The sequence below is a fragment of the Lynx canadensis genome, chromosome B3 (assembly GCF_007474595.2).
Source record: "Lynx canadensis isolate LIC74 chromosome B3, mLynCan4.pri.v2, whole genome shotgun sequence".
NCBI classification, from domain to species: Eukaryota; Metazoa; Chordata; class Mammalia; order Carnivora; family Felidae; genus Lynx; species Lynx canadensis.
The window spans coordinates 38,443,210-38,466,501 of record NC_044308.2 but is presented as its reverse complement, the minus strand read 5'-3'; the positions used below and the strand labels follow the sequence as shown (position 1 = coordinate 38,466,501).

General features: G+C 40.0%; 1 protein-coding gene and 1 pseudogene across 1 annotated transcript in view; both read left to right on the top strand.

The window, feature by feature from the left end:
- Window positions 1-23,292, top strand: part of ZWILCH (zwilch kinetochore protein) — a 37,287-nt gene that overhangs the window by 13,311 nt on the left and 684 nt on the right. Inside the window, exons 5-18 of the mRNA XM_030317868.1 lie at window positions 1,167-1,366; window positions 2,767-2,837; window positions 3,183-3,338; window positions 4,861-4,932; window positions 8,837-8,930; window positions 9,457-9,506; window positions 10,304-10,409; window positions 10,930-11,009; window positions 12,554-12,710; window positions 13,225-13,253; window positions 16,127-16,263; window positions 17,420-17,515; window positions 18,726-18,838; window positions 22,266-22,380. Coding sequence (XP_030173728.1) covers window positions 1,167-1,366; window positions 2,767-2,837; window positions 3,183-3,338; window positions 4,861-4,932; window positions 8,837-8,930; window positions 9,457-9,506; window positions 10,304-10,409; window positions 10,930-11,009; window positions 12,554-12,710; window positions 13,225-13,253; window positions 16,127-16,263; window positions 17,420-17,515; window positions 18,726-18,838; window positions 22,266-22,354 — 1,450 coding nt within the window. The 3' untranslated portion in view covers window positions 22,355-22,380. The remainder of the gene's footprint in view (window positions 1-1,166; window positions 1,367-2,766; window positions 2,838-3,182; window positions 3,339-4,860; window positions 4,933-8,836; window positions 8,931-9,456; window positions 9,507-10,303; window positions 10,410-10,929; window positions 11,010-12,553; window positions 12,711-13,224; window positions 13,254-16,126; window positions 16,264-17,419; window positions 17,516-18,725; window positions 18,839-22,265; window positions 22,381-23,292) is intronic.
- On the top strand, window positions 21,974-22,094 carry LOC115517300 (annotated as a pseudogene).

The window sequence follows — 23,292 nt, the reverse complement described above, 5'->3', positions numbered from 1 at the left end:
ATTAACATAGCCTACCTATTTCGTCTATTTCTCTTGTTTAATCTCACAGCCTGCTTTCACTCCTACTGAACCTCTACCCTTACCGAATTGGATTCCCCATTGGTAGAAGTTATGATCCTGTCACAGTCTTGTCACTTCCTGCTGTGTGCATCTTGATCTGCCTGGTGTGCCCTTCTCCCACTTCTTCACTGGGTGAATTGTTTATGTATTTTGCCACTTAATTTCCGGGTTTTTGTTTCTGGGATACTGGGGTATTGGAATTTATAATCAGAAACATATCTGGTCTTTGTCCATGGTTCCTGGCAAGGAGTCCCTAAAACCCTTGTAATTTCTTAAGTGGGGAGAAAGAGAGGTGTCTTCTGTGATGTTAATGAGATGGCTTTTGGAAAGTCCCTAAGTAACCGGTTTGGGGGTTGCTAGGGGAACCAACCCAGTGATTTTGAGGGTTAGAATATTTAGCCCCACCCCTACCTTCAGAGAAGGGAGAAAGGCTGGAGGCTGAGTTCAGTCACCAGTGGCTGGTGATTGATCAGTTCATGTCTGTATGATGAAGGCTCCATAAAAACCCAAAAGGAGAGTGTGTGGTGAGCCTCTGGGTTGGTGAACAGGTAGAGATTTGGGGAGAGTGGCTCACTGAGAGAGGGCATGGGCGCTCCACACCTTTCCGCATACCTTGCCCTGTGCGTCTCCCATCTGTCTGCTCCTGAGCTCTATCCTTTTATAATAAACCGGTGATCTAGCAAGTAAAATGTTTTTCTGAGTTCTGTGAGCTGCTCTAGCAAATTAATCGAACCCAAAGAGGAGGTTGTTAGAACGTCTGGTTCACAGCTGGCCCTTCAGAAGCACAGGTGTCAACCTAGACTTGCATTTGGCATCTATAAGTAGGGGGTGGAGCCAGTCTTGTAGGACTGAACCTTAATCTGTGGGATCTGATGCTGTCTCTGGGTAGATAGTGTCAGAATTGAGTTGAATTGTAGGATACCTGGCTGGTGTTAGAATTACTTGGTATGAGGAAAACTCCCACATAATACAGTTGGTGCAGAATCTTGGTGATCAGAAGTAGGATCAGTGTCACAATCGTAAATACCCTTCGTAGTATCTTTGAAAAAGAAAAGTTGACTGGTCAGCAGTCACTATAATTTATTCTTCGTACTCTTGTTTTCAAGGCAGTTAATTGGACTTTATGCTATGGCTCACAATCCTAATATGACCCACTTGAAGATTAATCATCCAGTTACTGCCCTTCCTGCCCTGTGGGTGAGGTGTGACAGTTCAGATCCTGAAGGGACCTGTTGGCTGGGAGCTGAGCTTATCACCACAAATGACAACATTACAGGAATTGTCTTATATACGGTCAGTTCTAAAGGTGAGAGCTCACTCTTCTTACTTTTGTGGGGGTGTGAGTATTTATTTGTGTCGTTATTGTGCTGTGATTTGTACTGAAAACTGAAATTGTTAAGAGGGGAAGTGCACACGATGGAACTTGTCAGCCACTATGGACCTACTCTGGTGTGTAACTTGGGGCATACAGGAGATACTCCAGAAACAGATCTCCAAAACTCTGAACAGAAGTTTATGGTTTTGTTTACTAGTTTTATTTGGGTTTCATTTGATTTATATGTGTGTATTTTTGGAAATTTTCATTGGAAGATTAAAAAAAATTGAATGTAATGACAATATAATTCCGATCTCATAGTAGATGTTTAATTATACTTTTGGTAGAAGCATTGTTACTGAACCCTAAAATCAGATTTGTGTGTTCAATCTGCAGTAAACCTAATCCCTGAGTCACTGGGTTTGAGGCTGAGAAAGTTTTATTCTCAGAAGGGCAGCCCATTGAGAGGGCTGGGGAGTAATTCCCAAACTGCCTTCCTGACTGAGATTAGAGCAAGTTTTTTATAATCATAGGAGTTGAGATCGCATACTTACTGAGGAAAAGGATGGGGGAAGCTTGTGACTATGCTTGGGGAAAGATGGAGCGTGCACATTGAGCAAATGTATGTAACGTCTATCCCACGTTCCCTTTGGAGTGGAGATTAACCCCAGAACAAGGCATGATATGCTTCAAGAGCCCGTATAAATTGGATAATGGCGTCCGGGGCTCGTTACCTTGGGTAAGGGATGCAGAGCCTTGCTTTTTTATTGGCTGGAGCCATTTCTGTTGACCCCGAGTCCAGGTTTCTAGAGAGACATCTAGTAGATTTATTAGTGGGATCTGAAAAGACACAATAGCTGATTAGAGAGAAACAGGTCTCTGAAAAACAAGCTTTAAATTTTCTGCTGTTTCAACTTTATTTATCGTATGGGGCATGGTTTCAGTATTGGCCTTTGCTCCACTTTTCTCCCCCCCCTTTTTTTAAATGTTTATTTATTTATTTAGAGAGAGAAGAATGTGCGCACAAGTGGGGGGCAGGTGGGCAGAGAGAGAGGGAGAGAGAATCCCAAGCAGGCTTCCTGTTGTCAGCATAGAGCCCAACTTGACTCGGGGCTCCATTTCACGAACTGGACCATGAGATCATAACCTGAGCCAAAATCAAGAGTTGGATGCTTAACCGACTGAGCCACGCAGGCACCCCCTGCCCCCCCCCCCCCCCCCGCAACTTTCCTCCTTCTGTCAACATTTCATCTGAGGATTTATTTAATTTTAACAATTACTAGTGTTAAGTTGTGGTGCCCTTAGAATTTGAGGGATCCTAGTTTTTTTAGCTCTAACCATAGAATTTTGAATTGTACCTTTAAAATGATGTTTCCTTTTATGTTTTATAGCTGATAAAAATTATTCTGTAAATCTTGAAGACCTAAAAAGTTCACATAAGAAAAGACATCACTTGTCTACTGTAAGTATTTCTCTTCTGCTCACGTTATTTTCTTCAAACTGTTATGGATGTGCCTCCCTTGTTTAATGCTTTTTTCACTCCTAATAAGACTAGATGTGTTTTTTTTATAGTATCAAAATGTTTGTGTTTATTTTCATATTGGCTAGTGACTAAAAGTAGATGCCTTCTTGCTTTTTAGCTAGTCTCTGTGATGAAAAAGAATGGTCTTATTTTTCCATTTGGGATAAAATTGTGGTGCTTTTTCTTTTGCTGGGAAAAGAACCAACGTAGTTTTGATAATGGGCCTCTGGCCATGTGAAAGCGTAGCTAACAGAGGGTCGGGTTGGCTGGATATGCTTTTTTCAGGTAACAGCCAGGGGCTTTGCCCAGTATGAGCTGTTTAAGTCCACGGCCTTGGACGACACACTTGCCGCATCACAGACTACGATCACTTTGGATATTTCCTGGAGTCCCGTGGATGAGATTCTTCAAACCCCTCCACTTTCCTCAACTGCAACCCTGGTAGGAGCAAACTTTATTTTACGTTGAGTTTATTCAGTGTGGATTTACTCTTCGCTTGCTTGTTGCTGGTGCTGCATGCTGCCAGCGCCAGCCCTAGCCCTCGCAGGACAGCTCTGAGGCCCAGCTTACCCCTGAGGTCTCACCAGGGCAGTGGGTGGAGGTTTTGCCGGGCGATCTGATCTGTCAGTTGCCCACAGTGCTGCAGTTATGTAACTTAAGAGTTTTCTAGTGATTAATAAAGTCTCTTGAGTTGGGACCCGAGTGAAATGATCAAAATGACTTATCTCTCCTGTTCTTAAAAGATTGCAGATACTGACAATACAGTAACTTGCATTAAATTTTGTATTTTCATAAAAGTGTTTGCTAGTATCATTATTATTTAGTTTGTGTTCAAAATTTTTTCCAGTTGTTATGTATTCGTTAGATACGCTTAGCAATTTGGGCTGTCTGTTAGGCCTTTTCGCTTTATATTTATATTTCTAGGCATCTGACTTAAGAAGTTAATCGGAATTGCTGGCAAAAAATTTATGTACAAAGATAGTTTCATATCGTGATAATAACCGTGTTTCTAAAATATTAAAAACAAACCTGAATGTTCAATAGGGAAATGATTAAAGTAGATTTCCCTAATGAAATATTGTATATTCTTTAAAAATCATGATGTAAAATGTCTTTAATAATAACAGGAAATTCTTATTAAGCAGAAAAAAGGAAGATGTACAAAACAGTGTATACAGTAGGATCTCAACTATGTTTTTTTTTTTTTTTTTTTTTTTTTTTTAACGTTTATTTTATTTTTGGGACAGAGAGAGACAGAGCATGAACGGGGGAGGGGCAGAGAGAGAGGGAGACACAGAATCGGAAACAGGCTCCAGGCTCTGAGCCATCAGCCCAGAGCCCGACGCGGGGCTCGAACTCACGGACCGCGAGATCGTGACCTGGCTGAAGTCGGACGCTTAACCGACTGCGCCACCCAGGCGCCCCTCAACTATGTTTTAAAAAACTCTACACGGAAGCCTGGACGGGGTTAATTGTTATTCCCCCAGGGTGGCGGGATTATGGATAATTATGTTCTTAATGCTTTTCTCTTCTGGCTAAGACAGCACACTGTTGGTTTAGTTAGGAGTCTACTGAACATATTTATTAGGGGGCGGTTATTTTTGGTACATGGAAATGAATGCTAAGTTTGTCATTGGGTCTTAAGATGTATTTGTTTACATTTCTCCCACGTGTCTTTTGGAAATTCAGTGAGAAAGGGCAGGAGAGCAGATGTTCCACATAGGTAGGATGGCGGAGTCGAGAGTGGGTGGTGGCATGAGTTTAGGTTACTGTATCGGGATGGACAGAATCTATGGTGTCTCTGGGTATGATATTCTAAGTGCAGTATTACCCTACTTAACGTTCATTAGTGCTTTAGGAGATACATGTTTTAATGTGTGGGGAATTTGAAACGCAAGTAACTGTGACCCTTATGCAGAAAAGATGGGATTTCCAGTGAAAACTGACTTTGGGAACTTTTTAGAATATTAAAGTGGAATCGGGAGAGCCCAGAGGTCCTTTGAATCATCTCCAGAGAGAAGTGAAATTTCTCCTTGTGAGTATCCTACTGGAATTTGTAACTTGCATTAAATTTTACATTTTCATAAAAGTGTTTGCTAGTATCGTCATTATTTGTGTTCAAAATTTGTTCCAGTTGTTATGTATTCATTAGATATGCTCGGCAATTTGGGCTGTCTGATTTTACTGTGTGGTAGTTGTCCTTTACGGGTATCCTTTGTTAGATAGTTTATAGCTGCTCTTCTTCCACCTTTTTACGAGAGTATTTGGTTTCTATTCTTACAATGGATTCCCCTCTTTTAGGTGGATCAGCTGCCAATTTATGCCAAATGCGTGTATAATCTGCTTGTTAATAACTGGGATTTTGATTCATGCTAAAGATTAATGAGCATGTGTTTCAAGAACTTTATGTTTTGTTGAGTTTTACTCCATTCTACAAATTGAATCTCAAGAAGGTGTCCTGCCTACTTCTTTTCTTTTTAAGCTTTATTGAGATACAAGTTAATCCCATAAAATCCACTTGTTTTAAGTATACAATTCAATGGTTTTTAGTATACTTACAGAGTTGTACAACCGTGGCCATATATAATTTTAGAGCATTTTTATCACCCTAAAAAGAAACCCTGTGCCGATTAGCAGTCACCTCCCACCCTCACCAGCCCCTAGCAGCCAGTAATCTACTATTTTGTAGTACTCTGTTCTTTTCATTGCCAAATAGCATTCTATTATATAGATATACCACATTTTGTTAATCCATTCATCAGCTGATAGGCATTTCGATTGTTGTTACTTTTTGACTATTATGAATACTGCCATGAGCAGTCTAGAGCAAGTTTTATGGGACATATGTTTTCATATCTTCTGAATGGAGTTGCCGGATCATTGTGGTAACTGTGTTTAAGCTTTGGAGGAGCTGTCAAACCATAACCGTTTTCCAAAGTGGCTGTACAGTGTTACATTCCTACCGGCAGTGTCTGTTCCAGTTGTTCTGTATCCTTGCCAACGCTTCGTGTGGTCTTATCATTATCAGAGCCATCCTAGTGGGGATGAAATGGTATCTCGTTATGGTTTGGGTTTGCATTTCCCTGATGGCTACTGGCTGTGAAGAATCTTTTCCTGTTCTTTTTGGCTCTTACTTTAACCTCACACCCTACTTTTCCCACTGACCACCCCCCCCCCACCCCCAACCCTGGCCTGTTTACAGTACCTTGGTCCTGTCACTCTGTCACTTTGTGGTGAGTGTGTCTTGACCTGTGTAGTGTGCCCTTCTCCCACCCGTGTGCCGGGCGAGCTGTCTGTGACATCGTCACCAGGATGATCGCACTGCTCCCTCAGAATGGCGTGTGTTGCCTCTGCTTTGTGCTGCCAGAGCACTTCACACACACCGCTTGTCAGGTGTTTATCAACCCCGGTAGTCTGTTTACTTCTCTGTCTCCCCTCCTACACTTGAGTGCCAGGTACTCTGTGTCCTCGACATCTGGCATGGTACCACGCATACATGGTACCTTTACCTCTGATTATTATTTCCCTTTTTGTACAAAATTCGGTACCTTTCTTTCTGGAAAGAATCCTTTCTCAGGATCCTTCCTGTGGCCTTCTATCATATTTCTCTCCACATGTCTCTGCCCTCCTCTCCCCACACACTGGCAGAGAGCTCGTCCATTCAGTGGTTTGACTAATACCTTTATGAGGGAACTCCAGACTCTCTTTTTCTTTTTCAATTATTTTTTTTAACGTTTATTTATTCTTGAGAGGCAAAGAGAGCACAAGCGGGGGAGGAGCAGAGGGAGAGGGAGACAGAGAATTCGAAGCAGGCTGTCAGTACAGAGCCCGACGCAGGGCTCGAACCCATAAGCTGTGAGATCATGACCTGAGCTGAAGTCGGACGCTTAACTGACTGAGCCACCCAGATGCCCCCAGACTCTCTTCTTTTCTTTAAGCTGATACTGGTCCACTGCTGTTGCTCTCAAACTCAGTATTTCCAAAAGGAAACTTGAGATCTTCTCCAGACTAGATCTCCCTCAGAGAACCCCCCATTTCTGGCTGTGGTTCTCCCATTCCTTCAATTTTCCAGGCTAGAAACCTTATATTTTAGTTTAGTGAGAGCTATTTTTACCGCTACCGCTTAACTACCACAACTAGAAGCTGCCACTGTGTTCCATCCATGTGGTGCTAGATGGTTCAGTTACTTTGCTTGAGACATTAGTAGTTGGTTTGTGGAAGACCTGATTCAAAGACATGTCAGTCTGTCTGTCTGACTTGCAAGTCCATGTTTTGTTACAACCTCCCTTATAACTTCGCAGGATCTTAGATGTGCACATGACCGCAGTCTCTCCAAGTTCAATGCCTTGTATTTTTGTAAATAGATAGGATTTTTTCTTTTATTTTTCCCTCATCTCCTTCCCTCTCTCCCTCCCTCCCTCCCTCCCTCTCTAATAAACTGTTCTTTTTTCGCCTTTAAGCTTTTTGTCACTGCCCATCTTAGTTAAGGCCCTTATCACCTCCTTCCTGGACCAGTCTAAAGGTCATTCATTGTTTCTCAACAGGGACACTGGTGGTGTTTTAGGCAGAATCATTCTTCGTGGTTTGGGAACACAAGGATGCTAACAACCTTGGCCCCTACCAGACTAAATGCTCAAAGTGCCCCGGTACCTCCAGTCACTGTGACACCAAAAATTATCTGCAAATTTTTCCAAAGATCCCCTGGGGGTGGAAAATGATATCACTTCTATTGAGAAACCTTGTACTTCCTTTTTTCTTTAGAATCCATCTTGGGTATTTCTGACATGAATTCTTAACTACTTGGTCATGTCATTTTCCTACCAATCAATCAACAATGGCTGTTGTCTTTCATATGAAATAATCTTTTCATGTTTTTGTTTCCTTTTTTTAAAGATTTTATTTTTAAGTAATCTCTATAACCAATGTGGGGCTTGAACTCAAGACCCTGAGATCAAGGGTCACATGTTCTTCTGACTGAGCCAGACAGGTGCCCCCAAAAATCTTTCCAGGTTTTAAGATCTGTATTTCTGTATAGCCCCTGTTCCTTCTGATCTCATTTTCCACCGTTCCCTGCATGTTTTCTCCACCGCAGCCGGACTCCACCCCACCCTCTTCATCTTCTTCCGTGCTCCTTCCCTTCTCTACAGCTCACAGTTCCCACATTTGAGTTCAGCTGATGTTTCACATTGTTCCCGTGGTGATTCCAGCCTATGTTGACCCCCTTTCCTTTGGTTTAGATAATGTATATATAGGCATATACATTTATATTATTTTTATATAAACTTCCATTCAGTTTCACATTTGTTGTTCCCTGATTATTGCACCGGGATTATCGGTCCTTTTTTTTTTTTAATGTTTATTTTTGAGACACAGAGAGAGCAAGCGAGGGAGGGGCAGAGAGAGAGGGAGACCCAGAATCCGAGGCAGGCTCCAGCCCCTGAGCTGTCAGCACAGAGCCTGACGCGGGGCTTGAACTCACAAACCGTGAAATCACGACCTGAGCCGAAGTCGGACACTTAACCGACTTAGCCACCCAGGTGCCCTGTTGGTCGTTTTTAACCAAAGTTAAAAGCATCTTCAGGGTAGGCTCATTACTCTGGAATCCTCAGCACCTATGCACATGGCATCATCGTTAGAACACCGTGTTTTGTATCGGATTACTGGGTGTATGTCCTTGCACTGTCAGTAATGTGTGACCTTGAGCAAGTTACTTCACCTCTGGTCTCAGGAAAAGGGATGATGGTAATGTCTGCCTGATGGGGTTTTTGTGAGGATTACGTACCATACTACATATAAAATACTTAGAACTATTCCTGGCTTGTGGTTAGTCATTCAAAAAATTTTATGATGACCAATATTATGAAATATATTCCTACTGATTAAATTATGTTTTTTGCTAAAAAATTTTGGGTTTCTTTTTTTTTTTTAATCTCCCATAGGTCTTGGCTGATGGTTTGAGGACGGGTGTAAGCGAATGGCCTGAGCCTCTGGAAGTAAAGTCTGCTGTTGATCTTGTGCAGGAATTTCTGAATGGTCTTTGTTTTCCTAACTCATGCTCTCTTTATACTGTTTATTTTTCTTAGTTGCGAATTTATACTTTCTAAATTCAAAAATAAGTTGTCTTTTTAGGCGTGGTATTCCTTTTGGTTGGGATATATATGAAGCTGTGAGGTCTGTCATGGTCAGAGGGACAGATTTGTTCTGAATTACTAGTAGTAGAGGTCTAAGTAATTTTAAGAATTAATATTGAATTTAAATTTTATATATCGCAGCTGTATTCGAGATTGTATGAAAAGAGGGATGGAAGAGAAACCTTTGAGCACCTACCATGTGCCCAGCAATGTGTGTCAGGGGCTTTCACTGTATCTCAGAACACCCCCACACCCCTACCAGTTGGGTATCTATCATAACCTCCATTAGAGAGTTAAATAATTTGTTAAAATCCCTGGTTGTATTTCTGCTGTCCTCATTTACCATTTGAAAGTAGGATTAGGATGGAAATAATTTAGAAAGCAGAAAGATAAAATCTAGAGTTAATAAGCTTTTGCTACTTTTCTAGACTTAAATAAGCTGGATGGATTTGGTGATTCTACAAAAAAAGACACAGAGGTAAGCAATCCTTATCAGTTAGCAACATACACTGAAACAGCTTTTACGATTTGGTTGTACTGTTACCCTTCATGTCCTACCATTTCAAATGGATCTGGTACAGCAAAGGCAGTGTTTTGAGGGTAGTTTTTTTCTTGGTCTTTAAAGTCAGCACTGGTGATTGTTTTCCTTAAGAACTAATAAATGCTTTTGATGAGAACTAATAAGTACATATTATTAGTTGATCAACTGCAGAGAAGCAGAAATGACTCTATGTTAATATGCTATAAGATGGTAATGCCTTTCTTGGTATCATTAAGTTAAGTTACATAGGTTGTCATTTGATGAACAGGAAAATGGAGACAAATTCATTTAATTAAGTATTTTTGCATAGAAGGAAAGTTGAATGCTTGCTTTAGGCATCACACTTTTAAAACAATTTAAGGGTCCAATTTTTCACGGTCAGTTGATTTGTATCTCCTCATTAGTGAATGAAGTTCTAGAAAATTCACTCACATCTGTGGATCCACATTTTCTCAGAGCATGATTTAAAAGCTTGCTGTCCTTAAACTATTTTTCTTTTTGTTTCTTTTTTTTTTTTTTTAAGTCTATTTATTTATTTTGAGTTGGGGGATAAGGAGAATTTCAAGCAGGCTCTGTGCTGTCAGCACAGGTCCCGACTCGGGCTTTGATCCCACAAACCATGAGATCATGACCTGAGCTGACATCAAGACTTGGACGCTTAACCAACTGAACCACCCAGGTGCCCCTCTTTTCTTTTTTAATAAACTGAGTCTTCTCTAATGCTTCTTTCTCAGACAGTGAAGCATGACAGTGCTGCAGTTGACCGTACCATCGAGTGTCTTTTCACAGTGCGGGGCGATCTCGATTTTGCTGAGCAGCTGTGGTTCAAAATGAGCAGTAGTATGTGTCTACCATGATTGTAAAATAAAATGTTTCCTGTTATTTGTTAGGCTTACTTTTTAAGTCTTTGAAAATCATACAATGTGTACTATTAGTCTTGTGTGGAAGCCTGGTTCCTATTTTATCAGATTCATTTCTAATAATGTATTGGCACATTCTACTCAAGAATTGTACTAAGACAAGGCAATTTATAGAGTCCATTTTTCTCCTGCCTTGAGCATAAGACGTAGGTGGTTTTAATGTTATGTTTATATGAACCAAAACATACACCTTAGTGGCATTATAATTATTAGAAAAAGGAAAAGGATGTTCCTTAATGTTTCACTATGTTATTTTGTGACACTGAGTTTACTTCAGAAATGTGTTAAATCTTTCTGTTCGTCTTTATTTTCTTTCCCTTTCCCCCATCCATAAAGTACAGATACTTGTCCTCTACTTACTTGTGTATCCTTAAGATTAATGATGTATTTGATCTGCAGAAATACCATGAAAGTAACGTTGGACTGACTTGTTTTCCAAGGTGTGATTTCTTATCAAGACTTGGTGAAATGTTTCACACTGATCATCCAGAGTCTACAACGTGGTGATATACAACCATGGGTAGGTTTAGTAGTGTGCATTAGAACCCTTTTTCAGCAGCTGAGCATGAAGGTTAAGGCATAGGCTTGGGAACAGACTGCCTGAGTTTAATTCCAGCCCTGCTGCTTTCTTAGCTGTGTAAACTTGGGCAGGTGTCTTTAGGTCTCTGTGCCCCAGTTTCCTCATCTGTAAAGTAGGAGGAGGAAGAGTATCTACCTCGTGGTGTTGTTTTAGGGTTAAATATTCTCCAGATGTATCATGCACGCCCTTTAAATCATTAATTTGTTTCTTTGGATCCACCCTGAGCTCTACACAGGAATATGTATCAAGATTTTATGTATTAGAATAGTTATCACAACCTCATTTCTGGTAGCAAAAAATTATAAATGACATAAACTTCTCGTTAATGAACCATAAGTAAAGAATGATACAGCACATCTTTGCTAAAAATGGTGCTGACAGATGATCGGTGGAGAAACGCTTACAATCTGCAGTAAAAAGAAAGGATTATACACTATTGCTTTAAAAAAGTAAATTTTGAAGGGAAAAACCTGGATACAAATAAATCAAAATGTTAACAGCAGTCACCTCTGGTGCTAGGGTTACAAATGAGGTTTTCCAACTGCATTATACATTTCTATACTTTATGGATTTTCCACAATAAACTTGTGCTTTTACAATCAAGAGAAAGCTAAGTAAAAAACTAGAAACATTCCTCATTTTGTAGGAATTCTTTGAAATAGTGTATCTGCCAGTTCACGACTCTAAAACTTAGAAACTTCTATGGGTGGGAACAAAGATAAACTGCAAAGCAAAGGCGTGTGAGCTCTGCCCCTAACTGGACAATGGTGGCTGTAGGTGTTTTAACAATGGCCATAGAGTTTCTCTCATCCTAGTCTCTGTGTGAGGCGTTTGCAAGTATATCCCTGCCCTGTGCAGTGAGTGCAAACAACACGAAAATCGTTTTTATTAAACAAAGGGAAATGCAAAAGGTGATGATGAAGATTAGAGATAATAGATATTAGTGACAAAATGGCCAATATTTCAGGTATCTCTAAAACAAAGTGCTTAACTTTGGAACATCTGTTAGGTCTGTAAGTTCACACATCTTAATTTGCAAATGATCTAGTTAGGATGTCTGTAGCCAGGGAGTTCCTCCTGACCAGTGAATAGACCACCGAGGGAGGGAGTTTTCCGTGCAGATGAAGACGTTCAGTTTAGGAAAGACACCCAGGAGCACTTAATCAGCTAGGAGAAAAGAATTGCTAGTTGCAGAGCTTCAGAGAACCAACTCTGTCTTCTCTTTGGTGGAACCGTATCTGGGGGTGATAAGTTGAAACTCTTCATAGTTGCTTTGGACTCAAGCGAATCATATAGGAATGACCCTTCAGGAGCTGACACGTTTGTAAATCAGGGTTTTTTATTCACACTATTTATAGTATCAGGAGACTAAAAATGCAAGCTTATACATTTTTAGCTCGTAGCTCATGCAGTTTGTTTTTCTTTTGTTTATTGATTTGTTTATATTTTTATTTATGGTTTTATAAATTTGTTTTGATTTCTAGCTCCATAGTGGGAGTAACAGTTTACTAAGTAAGCTTATTCATCAGTCTTATCACGGAACCATGGATACAATTTCTCTCAGTGGGACTGTTCCAGTTAAGATGCTTTTGGAAATTGGTCTGGACAAACTAAAGAAAGATTATATCAGTTTTTTCATAGGTGAGTCCCTTTCCCTGCTCAAAAAATGAAAAAGCGTGTCACAATCATCAGCCATAAGTATTCTCAGATTTTATCTTTCTACTTGGCCCTAGTCATTTATAGCCCTGGCTTCACCCCTGGTTCTCTGTGAGACCAGCACTTCTCTTTGCTGGGACTTACTTTCCTCCTTGATAAAGAGATTAAATTTAACTCTAGTTTTGGTTTGTGTTTTTAGTTCAAACATTTTGAGATTCTATGAGGTTAGTGTATTAAATAAAAAGAAACCTTTCTGTGAGATGCTGTTTTAATACCCAACACTTGGTTGTTTTTATTAGAGGCAAGCTGTGATCACTTTTAGAATAGTATTAACATAAATTCATGGTGTAATGTGCCAGAAAATTTGTCTATTTCTGGGGAACTATTTGGCTGGAGCATCTCTTTTATATAGGAGCTCTGCAAAATTTTACTAAGGTTCCTTAACAAGTAATAGGCGATACCTAAAGCTTATTTGTATATCTGTGTGTTTTCTTACTAGGTCAGGAACTTGCATCTTTGAATCATTTGGTGAGTTTGTCCTTTTATTCTTTTTTTTTTTTAATGTTTATTTTTGAGAGAGAGAGAGAGAGAGACCGAGCGCAAGTGGGGAAGAGGCATAGAGAGAGAGGGAGACACAGAATCTAAAACAGGCTCCAGGCTCTGAGCTGTCAGCACAGAGCCTGATGAGGGGCTCGAACTCAGGAATGGCAAGATCGTGACCTGAGCCGAAGTCTTAGGTTGAAGCTGAGTAAGGTGGAGGTAACTCAACCAACTGAGCCACCCAGGTGCCCCTGTTTTGTTGTTGTTTTTTTTTAAATGCTTATTTAGTTTTGAGAGAGAGAGAGTGTGTGCAAGCAGGGGAGGGGCATACAGAGGGGGACAGGGATCTGAAGCCAGCTCTGTGCTGACAGCAGCGAACCTGATGTGAGTCTCCAACCCACGAACCACTATATCATGACCTGAGCCGAAGTTGGACACTCGACTGACTGTTGATTGCCCCTGTTCTTTTATTCTAAAGTTGGCTTTTCTTTTAATTCAGTCATCCTACCTGCAGATACTAAATACCTGTTCTGTGCCAGCCCTTGTCCTAGGACCTAGGAAACATAGATAGACAGACAGACAAATATATAACAGAGAAAGGGTATTCTTTATTTTCATGTATTCCCCACCCCACCCCACCCCCCGCCCCAGTCATTTCATATGCCTGTTTTTTTCTTTTAATATGGTTTGACTCCAGGCTTTTGACATAGTAGTCCTTAAATTTGGAGAACCTCCTAGAAGGCTAGTTGAATTGCTAATTCCTGGGCCCCAGTGACTCTGTAGGCCTAAGGCACAGAAAGATGTCTTTTAAAACAAGTCATCTCCTACTTCAAATAATTCAAATGCTTTTCCCTTAGTGTTAGTTTCCTGTTACAACATAACAAATTATAGTAGTTCCCGTCTCTGGGGGATATATTCCAAGACCCCCAGTAGATGCTTGAAAGTATGGTAGTACTGAATCCTGTGTATACTATGTCTTTCCCTATACACACTTCCCTATCATAAAGTTATGCACAGAGATTATAAGTTAGGCACAGAGATTAACAGCAGTAGCTAAAAATAGAACAATTATAATAAACTATAATAAAAGTTACGTGGATGTGGTCTCTGTCTTAAAATCTTACTGTATTGTACTCACCCTTGTGATATTACAAGATGATAAAATGCCAGTGAGATCAAGTGAGGTGAAAGATGTAAGTGTTGTGAGCTAGTGTTTGGCTACTGTTGACCTTCTAAGAGGTTTGAAACCATGGAAAGTGAAACCTTGGATAAAGGGGGGACCACTGTACTACAAACTTAAAAGCTTAAATGAACACAGACTTACTGCGTCACAGTTTCTTGGGGTTGGGAGTTGGGCACATTTTAGCTGGGTAGTCTGCTAAGAGTTTCACAAGGCTGAAATCAAGGTGTCTCCCATCTGCTTGACTAGGGAAAGATCTACTTCTAAGTTCCCCCATTTGTTGTTGGCAGAATTCATTTCCTTGTGGCCTTATGACCAAAGTTCCCATTTCCTTGCTAGTTTTTTGGTCCAGGGCCGGTCTCAGATCTTAGGGATTGTTTTTGGGTCCTTGCCATGTGGCCTTCTCCACAGCGCGGGCAGTTTGTTTTTTCAGAGTCAGCAGGAGAGCATCTCTAATGCTTCACCTTCTTTTAAAAGGCTTACCTGATTAGGTAGGTCATAGTGACAGTCTCCCTTTTGATCAATTCAAAGTCAGTCACTTAGTAACCTAATCATGGAAGCACCATCTGTCAAGTTCTGGCCTATGAAGGAGAAGGGATTATTACAAGATGTGTATTTCAGGTGGTGGGAATCTTGGGGGCCATCATAGAATTCTGCCTACTGTTATTTACCGTGGATTATTTCCTTAGGATGTTTTCTCAGAAATAGGATGAGGTCTGAGTATTTTATGATGCTTGACATACATTGCCAAATTTCTTTTTTCAAAGGGTGGTACCTATTTACCAGTTTCAGATGTGACTGGAAGCTTATCAATACACTTGATTAATTTCTTGGTACTTGTTACCTGTTTTTAGAGGTGGACACTCCCATCAACCTGGCAAGGGTATTGAAGTTAAGAATTATCTTGTGGATTTGCCAGTCATTCCATCTGGAGAGCTTGGTGGGTAGTATTAGTTACCCACTTGGGCCTCCTTGGTGAGGCAGTTCTCGAATTTGTGTTAACCAGATAATGTAACAGTTTGCTGAGCATGTTCTCAGTGACAATTTTGCTTATAGTTTAGTTTGAAGAGTAGTATTGAAAGGTGGTAAATTCTGTCTGGCTGCCTCCATTTTTTACCCCCCTATTAATTAAGCATAGTTTAGGCTTAGCAAGCATAGCCATATTCTTCCTAAAGATTGCTTTTCTAGGGGCGCCTGGGTGGCGCAGTCGGTTAAGCGTCTGACTTCAGCCAGGTCATGATCTCGCGGTCCATGAGTTCGAGCCCCGCGTCAGGCTCTGGGCTGATGGCTCAGAGCCTGGAGCCTGTTTCCGATTCTGTGTCTCCCTCTCTCTCTGCCCTTCCCCCGTTCATGCTCTGTCTCTCTCTGTCCCAAAAATAAATAAACGTTCAAAAAAAGAAAAAAAAAAAAAAGATTGCTTTTCTTCTTCTTCTTTTTTTTTTTTTTTAATGTTTGTTTATTTTTAAGACAGACAGAGAGTGTGAGCAGGGGAGGGGCAGAGAGGGAGGGAGACAGAATCCCAAGCAGGCTCCATACTGTCACTGCAGGGCTAGAACCCAGGAGTCGTGAGACAGTGACCTGAGCCGAAACCAAGAGTTGGACACTTAAATGACTGAGCCACCCAAGCGCCCCAAGATTGCTCGTGCTCTTTAACTCCTTATTTTGCTGTTTTCTGTTCCAGGAATATTTCATAACTCCATCAGTAGATATACAAGAACAGGTGTGTCGTGTTCAAAAACTTCACCATATTCTAGAAATATTAGTCAGTTGCATGCTTTTCATTAAACCCCAACATGAGCTCCTCTTTGCTTTAACACAGTAAGTATTGCTCTTGTTCCTTCCACATAAAAATGTAGTCTCTTATGAAATAGGTGGGGCCAAAATGTGTGCAGTTTTTATTATCAGTTTGGGTAGAATCTGTACACCCTATCTTCACAGTAGCAGAATAGTTCTGAGCCCCTGTCAGAGGAAGGAAAGGCTTTGGATTCAGAAGGACTCAGGTTTGATACTTGGCTCTAGCATTTTGGGACTTTCTGAGGAAGTTTCCTTTCGCTGCATCTTATTTTCTTATCTGTAAACAGGAACTAATAACTTGAAGTGTTTGTCGTCAGGATGAAATGATGTAATGTGTCTAAAGTACCTGACACCTAACGGGTGCTTCATGAATATTTCCTTCTTCTTTTCTTTATAGCCTTATACATTTGGGCCAAAGTAATCATTGCTAGACCTCCAGTGGTAATTGAACGAAACCAAATACTATTATCCGACTTCTGCCAATAGCACTGCTGTAATTTTAGAGATTCTGCCGATCAGTTTGGCTAGAAACAGTTTGGAATGAGCCTCCTACATGGGTTGCCGGTGTCTTATGTGTATTTGAAGCCTCACGGTCGAAATGAGTGAGCCATCCAGTGGATGGACTGGGTTTCTTATTCCCTGCGGAAGGAAATGTACCATTGCCTTTCCCGAATTTAGAATTTGCCTCAGTTGTAAAGGGAAATATTTGAAATTATTATTGTTTACAGAATCTAACATTTATTTTCATTAAAGATGAAGAGTGTAAATGAGTTAACTCTTTAATTCCCCAGAATCTGAAAACCATGGAGGCTGTATCTTTGTCTCTCTTTTGATTCTTACTGGTTTTCTTTTTCTGATAGCACTTCCTCCCCCACTTAGTTAGGCCTTTACTTTGGCTTAACTTAATAGGCCTTCTATTAATTTTTACAAATTGAAAAAAAAATTGAGATATCCTTTCAAAATAAAAAACAACCTAACTTTTTTGTTGTGGGGGGGAGGAGGCATTGTTTTTTTGTTTACTGTTGTGGCCCTGAAATTATTCTTCTGCTGTTGTTTTGGTTAGTGGTACTGGGTGAAATGTTTCTCTTATGAGCTTTAGATTACCAGAAAGCCTTTATCTCCAAGGGACATTTTTTTTTCCAGAAGAGGTTCTTTTTTTGTTGTTTTCTGTTTGTTTTAGATCCTGCATAAAATACTACAAACAAAATCCTCTTGACGAGCAACACATTTTTCAGCTGCCAGTCAGACCAACTGCTGTAAAAAGCTTATATCAAAGGTCAGCAACTTAATAATTAAATTATACTTTAAGTCTGGCCATAATTCCTGGGCAACTCTTCTGTCCTTTCCCTGGGGGTCTCGTGACCAAGAGCTGTGCTCCAGCTCTGCAACCTTAATCATCTCTGTCCTGCTCTTTGACTGCCATCTGGTAGAGTTCACCCTCTCTCCTCTCCCAGACCTTTTGTCTTCTCTTTTTCTACCATTGGGCCTCTAGTCTTTCATTTTTCTCTCAACTTGTAATTCCTTCACAGTATAGGGCAGAAAGTGTAGGCAGAAGGGAAATGATAGATTGGGAAGAAAGTGATCGGGGTAATGACGACAAGTCGAGGATATGCCTGTGAGGAATGAGAGGGTTTGGGATTGGGGAGGTATGGGACTGTGAGGCTAAGGTGACAGATTGGCCATCCACATGGACTCAGGCTGTGTCAAATGATAGGTTCCTCTGCTCTTCCCTCAACAGGTAATGTGCTTGAAATTTCTCTCATACTGAAGCCACTCTGTTTTTATCCTCCCTCTATTTTGTTCCCGCGTAGCCAAACCCTGTCATTCCTTGAAACTGCTCTGGCCGAGATCACTGGTGGTCTTCTAATTACCAAATCCAGTGGACGACTTGCCAGTAAAAGAGTGTGCTTTAGCCCCTGGTGTAATCAGCTGGCCCCCCAATTCTTTCTCCTGATGAGTAAGCACTTAGAAGGCTCTTTGGCATTTAACACTATTCCTTTCTTGGATCTCCGTCCTGTTTCTTCATTTCTGTGACACAGCGTTCTTTGTTAATGTTAATTCCACCTCTCTGGTCCCCCTCCAAGACCGAGAGGAGTTCTCTCTTCAAGGTCTTCCTCTGCCTGCTTCTTGTGTGGCTTTTCACCAGAACTCCACCTTCTGCCTTCTTTTCTTCTTGCTTTCCGTCTTCCCTGGGTGATTGGACTCACACTCAAAGCCTCAATTCCTCTGGGCTAATGAGAATTCATAACTCCCATCGCTAGCTTCTCCTGAGCTTCAGATCCACGTTTCTAAATTAGGTGTAAATCCCCAACTTCAGTGTCCTGTAGGTAGTTCAGACTCAAACCCCGAAATTTAGAGTTGCGACCTGTTCATCTCTTCTTTCTCAGTGCCTCTCACATGAGGACTTCGCTAATTGTGAGTATAAAAGGAAGGAAGGAAATAACTGGGGCTTTTTTTTTTCCCTTTGATGTTTCTTCTTTCCTTAGTGAGAAGCCACAGAAATGGAAAGTGGAAATCAGTGGTGGTCAGAAGAAGGTGAAAACAGTTTGGCAGCTGAGTGACAGTGCACCTGTAGACCATCTGAGTTTCCACAAACCTGGTAAAGATGGTTTGTAATCTATTCAGATAAATTCCAGTAGAAAATAAACTGAATCTTTACTGGCACATTATGGTAGCTCTTGTGCCCAGTTTTAAATAATTTTCCTGAACTCTAGGTGTAAAACATATTTTTTCTGGGGGAAAAAATCACGGGAGAGTGCTTTTTCTCATCCTAGATAGAGGAACTTTTATTAAAAGAGGTCAAGCAATAGGGATACAAGGAGCAAAAATAGATGAGAAGATTGAAATGCTAGCTCATACTTCACACTTTTGTGCACTCTTTCAGTGATGATATTTCTACCCTGATGTCTTCTCTGGGAGTGCTGGGAAAAGGTTGAGATTTTTTTGTTTATTTATTTATGGCTCTGTGCTGCCAGTGCAGAGCCCCAGCGCGAGGCTCAAACTCGTGAAACCATGAGATCAGCTCTGAGTCAAAACCAAGAGTTGAACGTTTAACCGACTGAGCTACCCAGGTGCCCTGAGATTTTTTTTTTTTTAATGTGTATTTATTTTTGAGAGGGGGCAAGCACGTGTGTGAGCATGGGAGGGGCAGAGAGAGAGAGAGAGAGAGAGAGAGAGAGAGAGAATCTCAAGCAGGCTCCGTGAGGTCAGCGCAGAGCCAGATGCAGGGCTCCATCTCACGAGCTGTGAGATCATGACCTGTGCCGAAATCCAGAGTCGGATACTTAACTGACTGAGCCACCTAGGTTCCTAGGCGCCCCGAGCTTTCTAATGTTCTGTCATAGATGGTCCACATCAGTCAGAGAATGCGTTTGAGCCCTTGGTGTAATAAGCCAGTTCCAAGTATTCCTCCTTTAGTAAGCACCTGTAAAACTGTTATTTTCAAGTATGTGGATTGCAAGATTCTGTCCTCTCTTTGTGTAGATTTAAAAGGCTTCATTCAGATATTGCAGTGATTATCTAAAATCATATCTGATAGTTTTAAGACCATCTGAAAAGATTTCAGAAGCCTGTAGTCAACGAGTGCTGGTTATTGAACTACAGAACTCTACAAATAGTTCTAGATTGATACCTTGCAAAATTGTTTCCATGAAAGGTTTATTCTCCCCCAAATATTTTTTGATTCAAGCATGATGGAAACTTCTCTGTTCATATGGCTGAATAGTAAAAGCCCTAAAGAAATGGAAAAATTTTCCTGAGAACCATCAGTTAAAATCATCCTGTCTTTTCTAAGTGTGATATGAAACCTGGAGGGTATAAAGCTTGAAAATCAACCATATAAAATTAGAAAAGTTGCAGCATGACAGAAAAATACCAGAGGCAAAACAAATGATAAACAAGGAAGATTAATTTGCAGCTCATGTTCAGAAAAGAGGCTCCATTGCCTACTACCTAAAGAACTTTCAAATCAGTAAGAAAAATATGTTAATAATTCAATAGAAAAATGCAAGTAAGATGAACAGTTTGCCAAAGAGGAAATTCAGATGTCATCTTCAGAATGAAAGCTGCCCAGGCCCACTTACGCTAAGAGAAATGCATATTTATATTATAGAGATACCATCTTTTGCCTGTCAGATAAGCAAAGATCAAAAAATTTGTTACCACGGTACTGGCGAGGATGTGAACAGGCAGGCGGTCAACCTCACACGTTGCCGATTGAAGTAGAAGTTTGCATAGCTTCTGTGGAGGGCGATATCCGCCAATATTTTAAAATACAATTTTTGGCGCAGCAGTTTTTTTAGTAGGGATTTATTCCATACATAAAACCAGACATGTGCAAGAAGACCTATGCACAACCTTATTAAGTGTGGTATTGTTTATAGTATTAAAAGCCTGGAAAAAATATGGAGACAGAGGCATAAGAAAAGGTCTGGAAGGATACAATAAAATTTTAACCCTCAGGTGTGGCATGGTGAGGGCAGGGGTGGTTCCCAGCTTTAGGTGAACATTAAAATCACTTTAAGGAGGTTTTAAAGTCTTAATACCAAGACCAAGTAAGTCAGAATCTTTGGAGCTACCGCCTGGACAGCAGTGACTTTTTAAAAAATTCTCCGGGTGATTCCATTGTGCAACTAGTTTGAGAACCACCAATTGAAGCATTTTGTTTTAACTGCAAATGTTGTTTAAAAAGATCTATATTTTATGATTAAAAAGAAAGTTTTAAAGCTGTGAACATATGTGATACGTTTTGGAAAATGCTGTTTTAAATAAATTTTATTACATAAAGATTAAACGTGTTTTATGAGGAAATTCATGCAAGATTAAACACCTTTTTTCAATGATGCTGGATAAGTGAAGTAGAGTGAACGTATCTTCTAGAGTCTTTTTGATGCAGATTACTTCAAAAAGGAGTGAAAGTTATTTTGAATGAGTTAAAACAATTTATGAATAAATACTTGGTCCAGTGACTCCTATGAAAATAAAGAATTCTTATGAAATCCTATATTTGCGTGCTTGGAAAACCACTCACATACTCCATTTTGGCTAGAATTTTGTAACCTCTTCTACCCGTCGTATATTCCTGATGTGTTTGTCTAGAAATTATTCTGTCACCTCCAGCCCAAAGCAAGACCCACTGGTGAAGGACACCCTCATTTGTAAGTCACGGGCTATTCATACAAAGCCCCAGTTGTAAATATTAAAGCTCAGTCATGATTTATTTTTTGCCAAAGATTATATGCATTTAAGAGGTTAGGCTTTCTGCTTCATTGGACTGAACTGAGCACTTAGGTCCAATACTAGCTTTTCAAGATATCTGATACTGTGATACTGTTGAGTAAAACATTGAGATCAAAATCAGGAAGACCTAAAAGAGAAGAAATGTCGGGAAGAAAATAATGATTTGGGGTGAACGGGAGCGAACAACAGCGTCTGGGAGAGTGCTGCTCGCCCTGTGGGTACTCTGCAGATGATTGTTGATCATGGTGGGAATATGAAAACCAAAATGTTGACCCACAAGAAAGTGAACATAAGCTCATTTAAATGTCACTTGCATTTGTTTTTGAAATACAACAGTCTTCAGTAGAGAAAAAAAGTGCATATTTGCCTAGCCCTAAGACTACAAATCTCAAGTAGAAATTGTTTTCCAAAATATATGTTAAGATTGGAAAAAAGAGTTGAACTATAGTGGATGAGGCACAAAAATAGAGCAGTATGTTCCCAAATTAAAAAGAGAAGCTTTGTGAAGTGGCAGTATCGTAGCCAGTGAGATTTATCTGAGGTACTATTATTGCTAATTGAAAAATATAGAATTAAAACAAGTCTGCTTTGTATTTTCTTTAGTCATGTTTTCAATGCATCAAAGTTTACCATTTAAAAGAATTGTCCACGCTGGTTTTTGTCCCCTAAATTCAAAATAGAAGACACATGCCATTCATATTACCTCTTGATTATTATAAAATTCAGCCGTGTATATGGTAGAAAAGCCAGCAGGCTGGTAAGCAATTCTGATCTCTATCTGGTTACAGATGTTTCTGAATTAACATTAAACGGTAGCCTGGAAGAAAGGATGTTCTATACTAACATTGTCACCTGCAGCCAGGTGCATTTCAAGTGAAGTGTGCCAATGGAGTCCTCTGTAAGGTAGTATGTTCGCTTTTTGTTCTCTAAATACTTTGTAGTGTATTAAGTATCTTATGTTTTAGTTTTTTCTACAACAGAAGTATTGATTTAATACATTTGGAATATGGATTATTTTTCAGTAATCATGTAAAAGGCTTATCAGATGGTATTGAGCAATGCACGTCTTTAATTTCCTTTTTACCTTCTGTAGTCAGTAAGCCAGATTAATCTTGAAACCAGAGAAACGAAAACATATTTTTGAGTGGTAATGTCTTTGCATTTTAAATCTCTGTGTATAGTAGAGAGTTTGATTTCAAAAACATTGATGTGAGAGAAAAACCCTGAAGGAGCCTATCGATTGATGTTGAAAGCAGAGTTCTATTAAAAACAAATCTACCCCAGCCCAGTTGTAGGACTAAGCCCCAGATGTAAACACCCTTTTAAGATGTTTAAGATAATATTAACCAAGAAAATTAATGCAATAGCAGTTTCTACTGTCTTACTGTTTTTGTGTTTTAGAAACAATAGAATCAGGTAATGAATAAAATGTCTCTTATTCTTTCTTAAGCCATGTTTTGTCTCCAAATAAATATTGTTTAATTCTATCAATTTAGCATAGTTAAGAGTAAAGTGGACCTTTATTAAAAAAAACAAAACAAAACAGAATATCTAGGCACAGAGAAGATATTAGACATATTTCTTTAAGGTACTTCAATGAAGTTAATTACGTTTAGTGGAAGAAAGTTTATCTCAGAAAAGTGTACGTGCTCATTTACTTGGTACCCACCTAATGCGTTTCCCTGGTTGCTTGATAGAATTTAGAACCTGAAGGGATTGTTATGTGCAGATGATTGACTGTCCACCCTGTGTAGGACAGTGCTAAGATGGCAGTTATTTCCACATGAAAGTAATATTACTGGACAGATTTTTAAA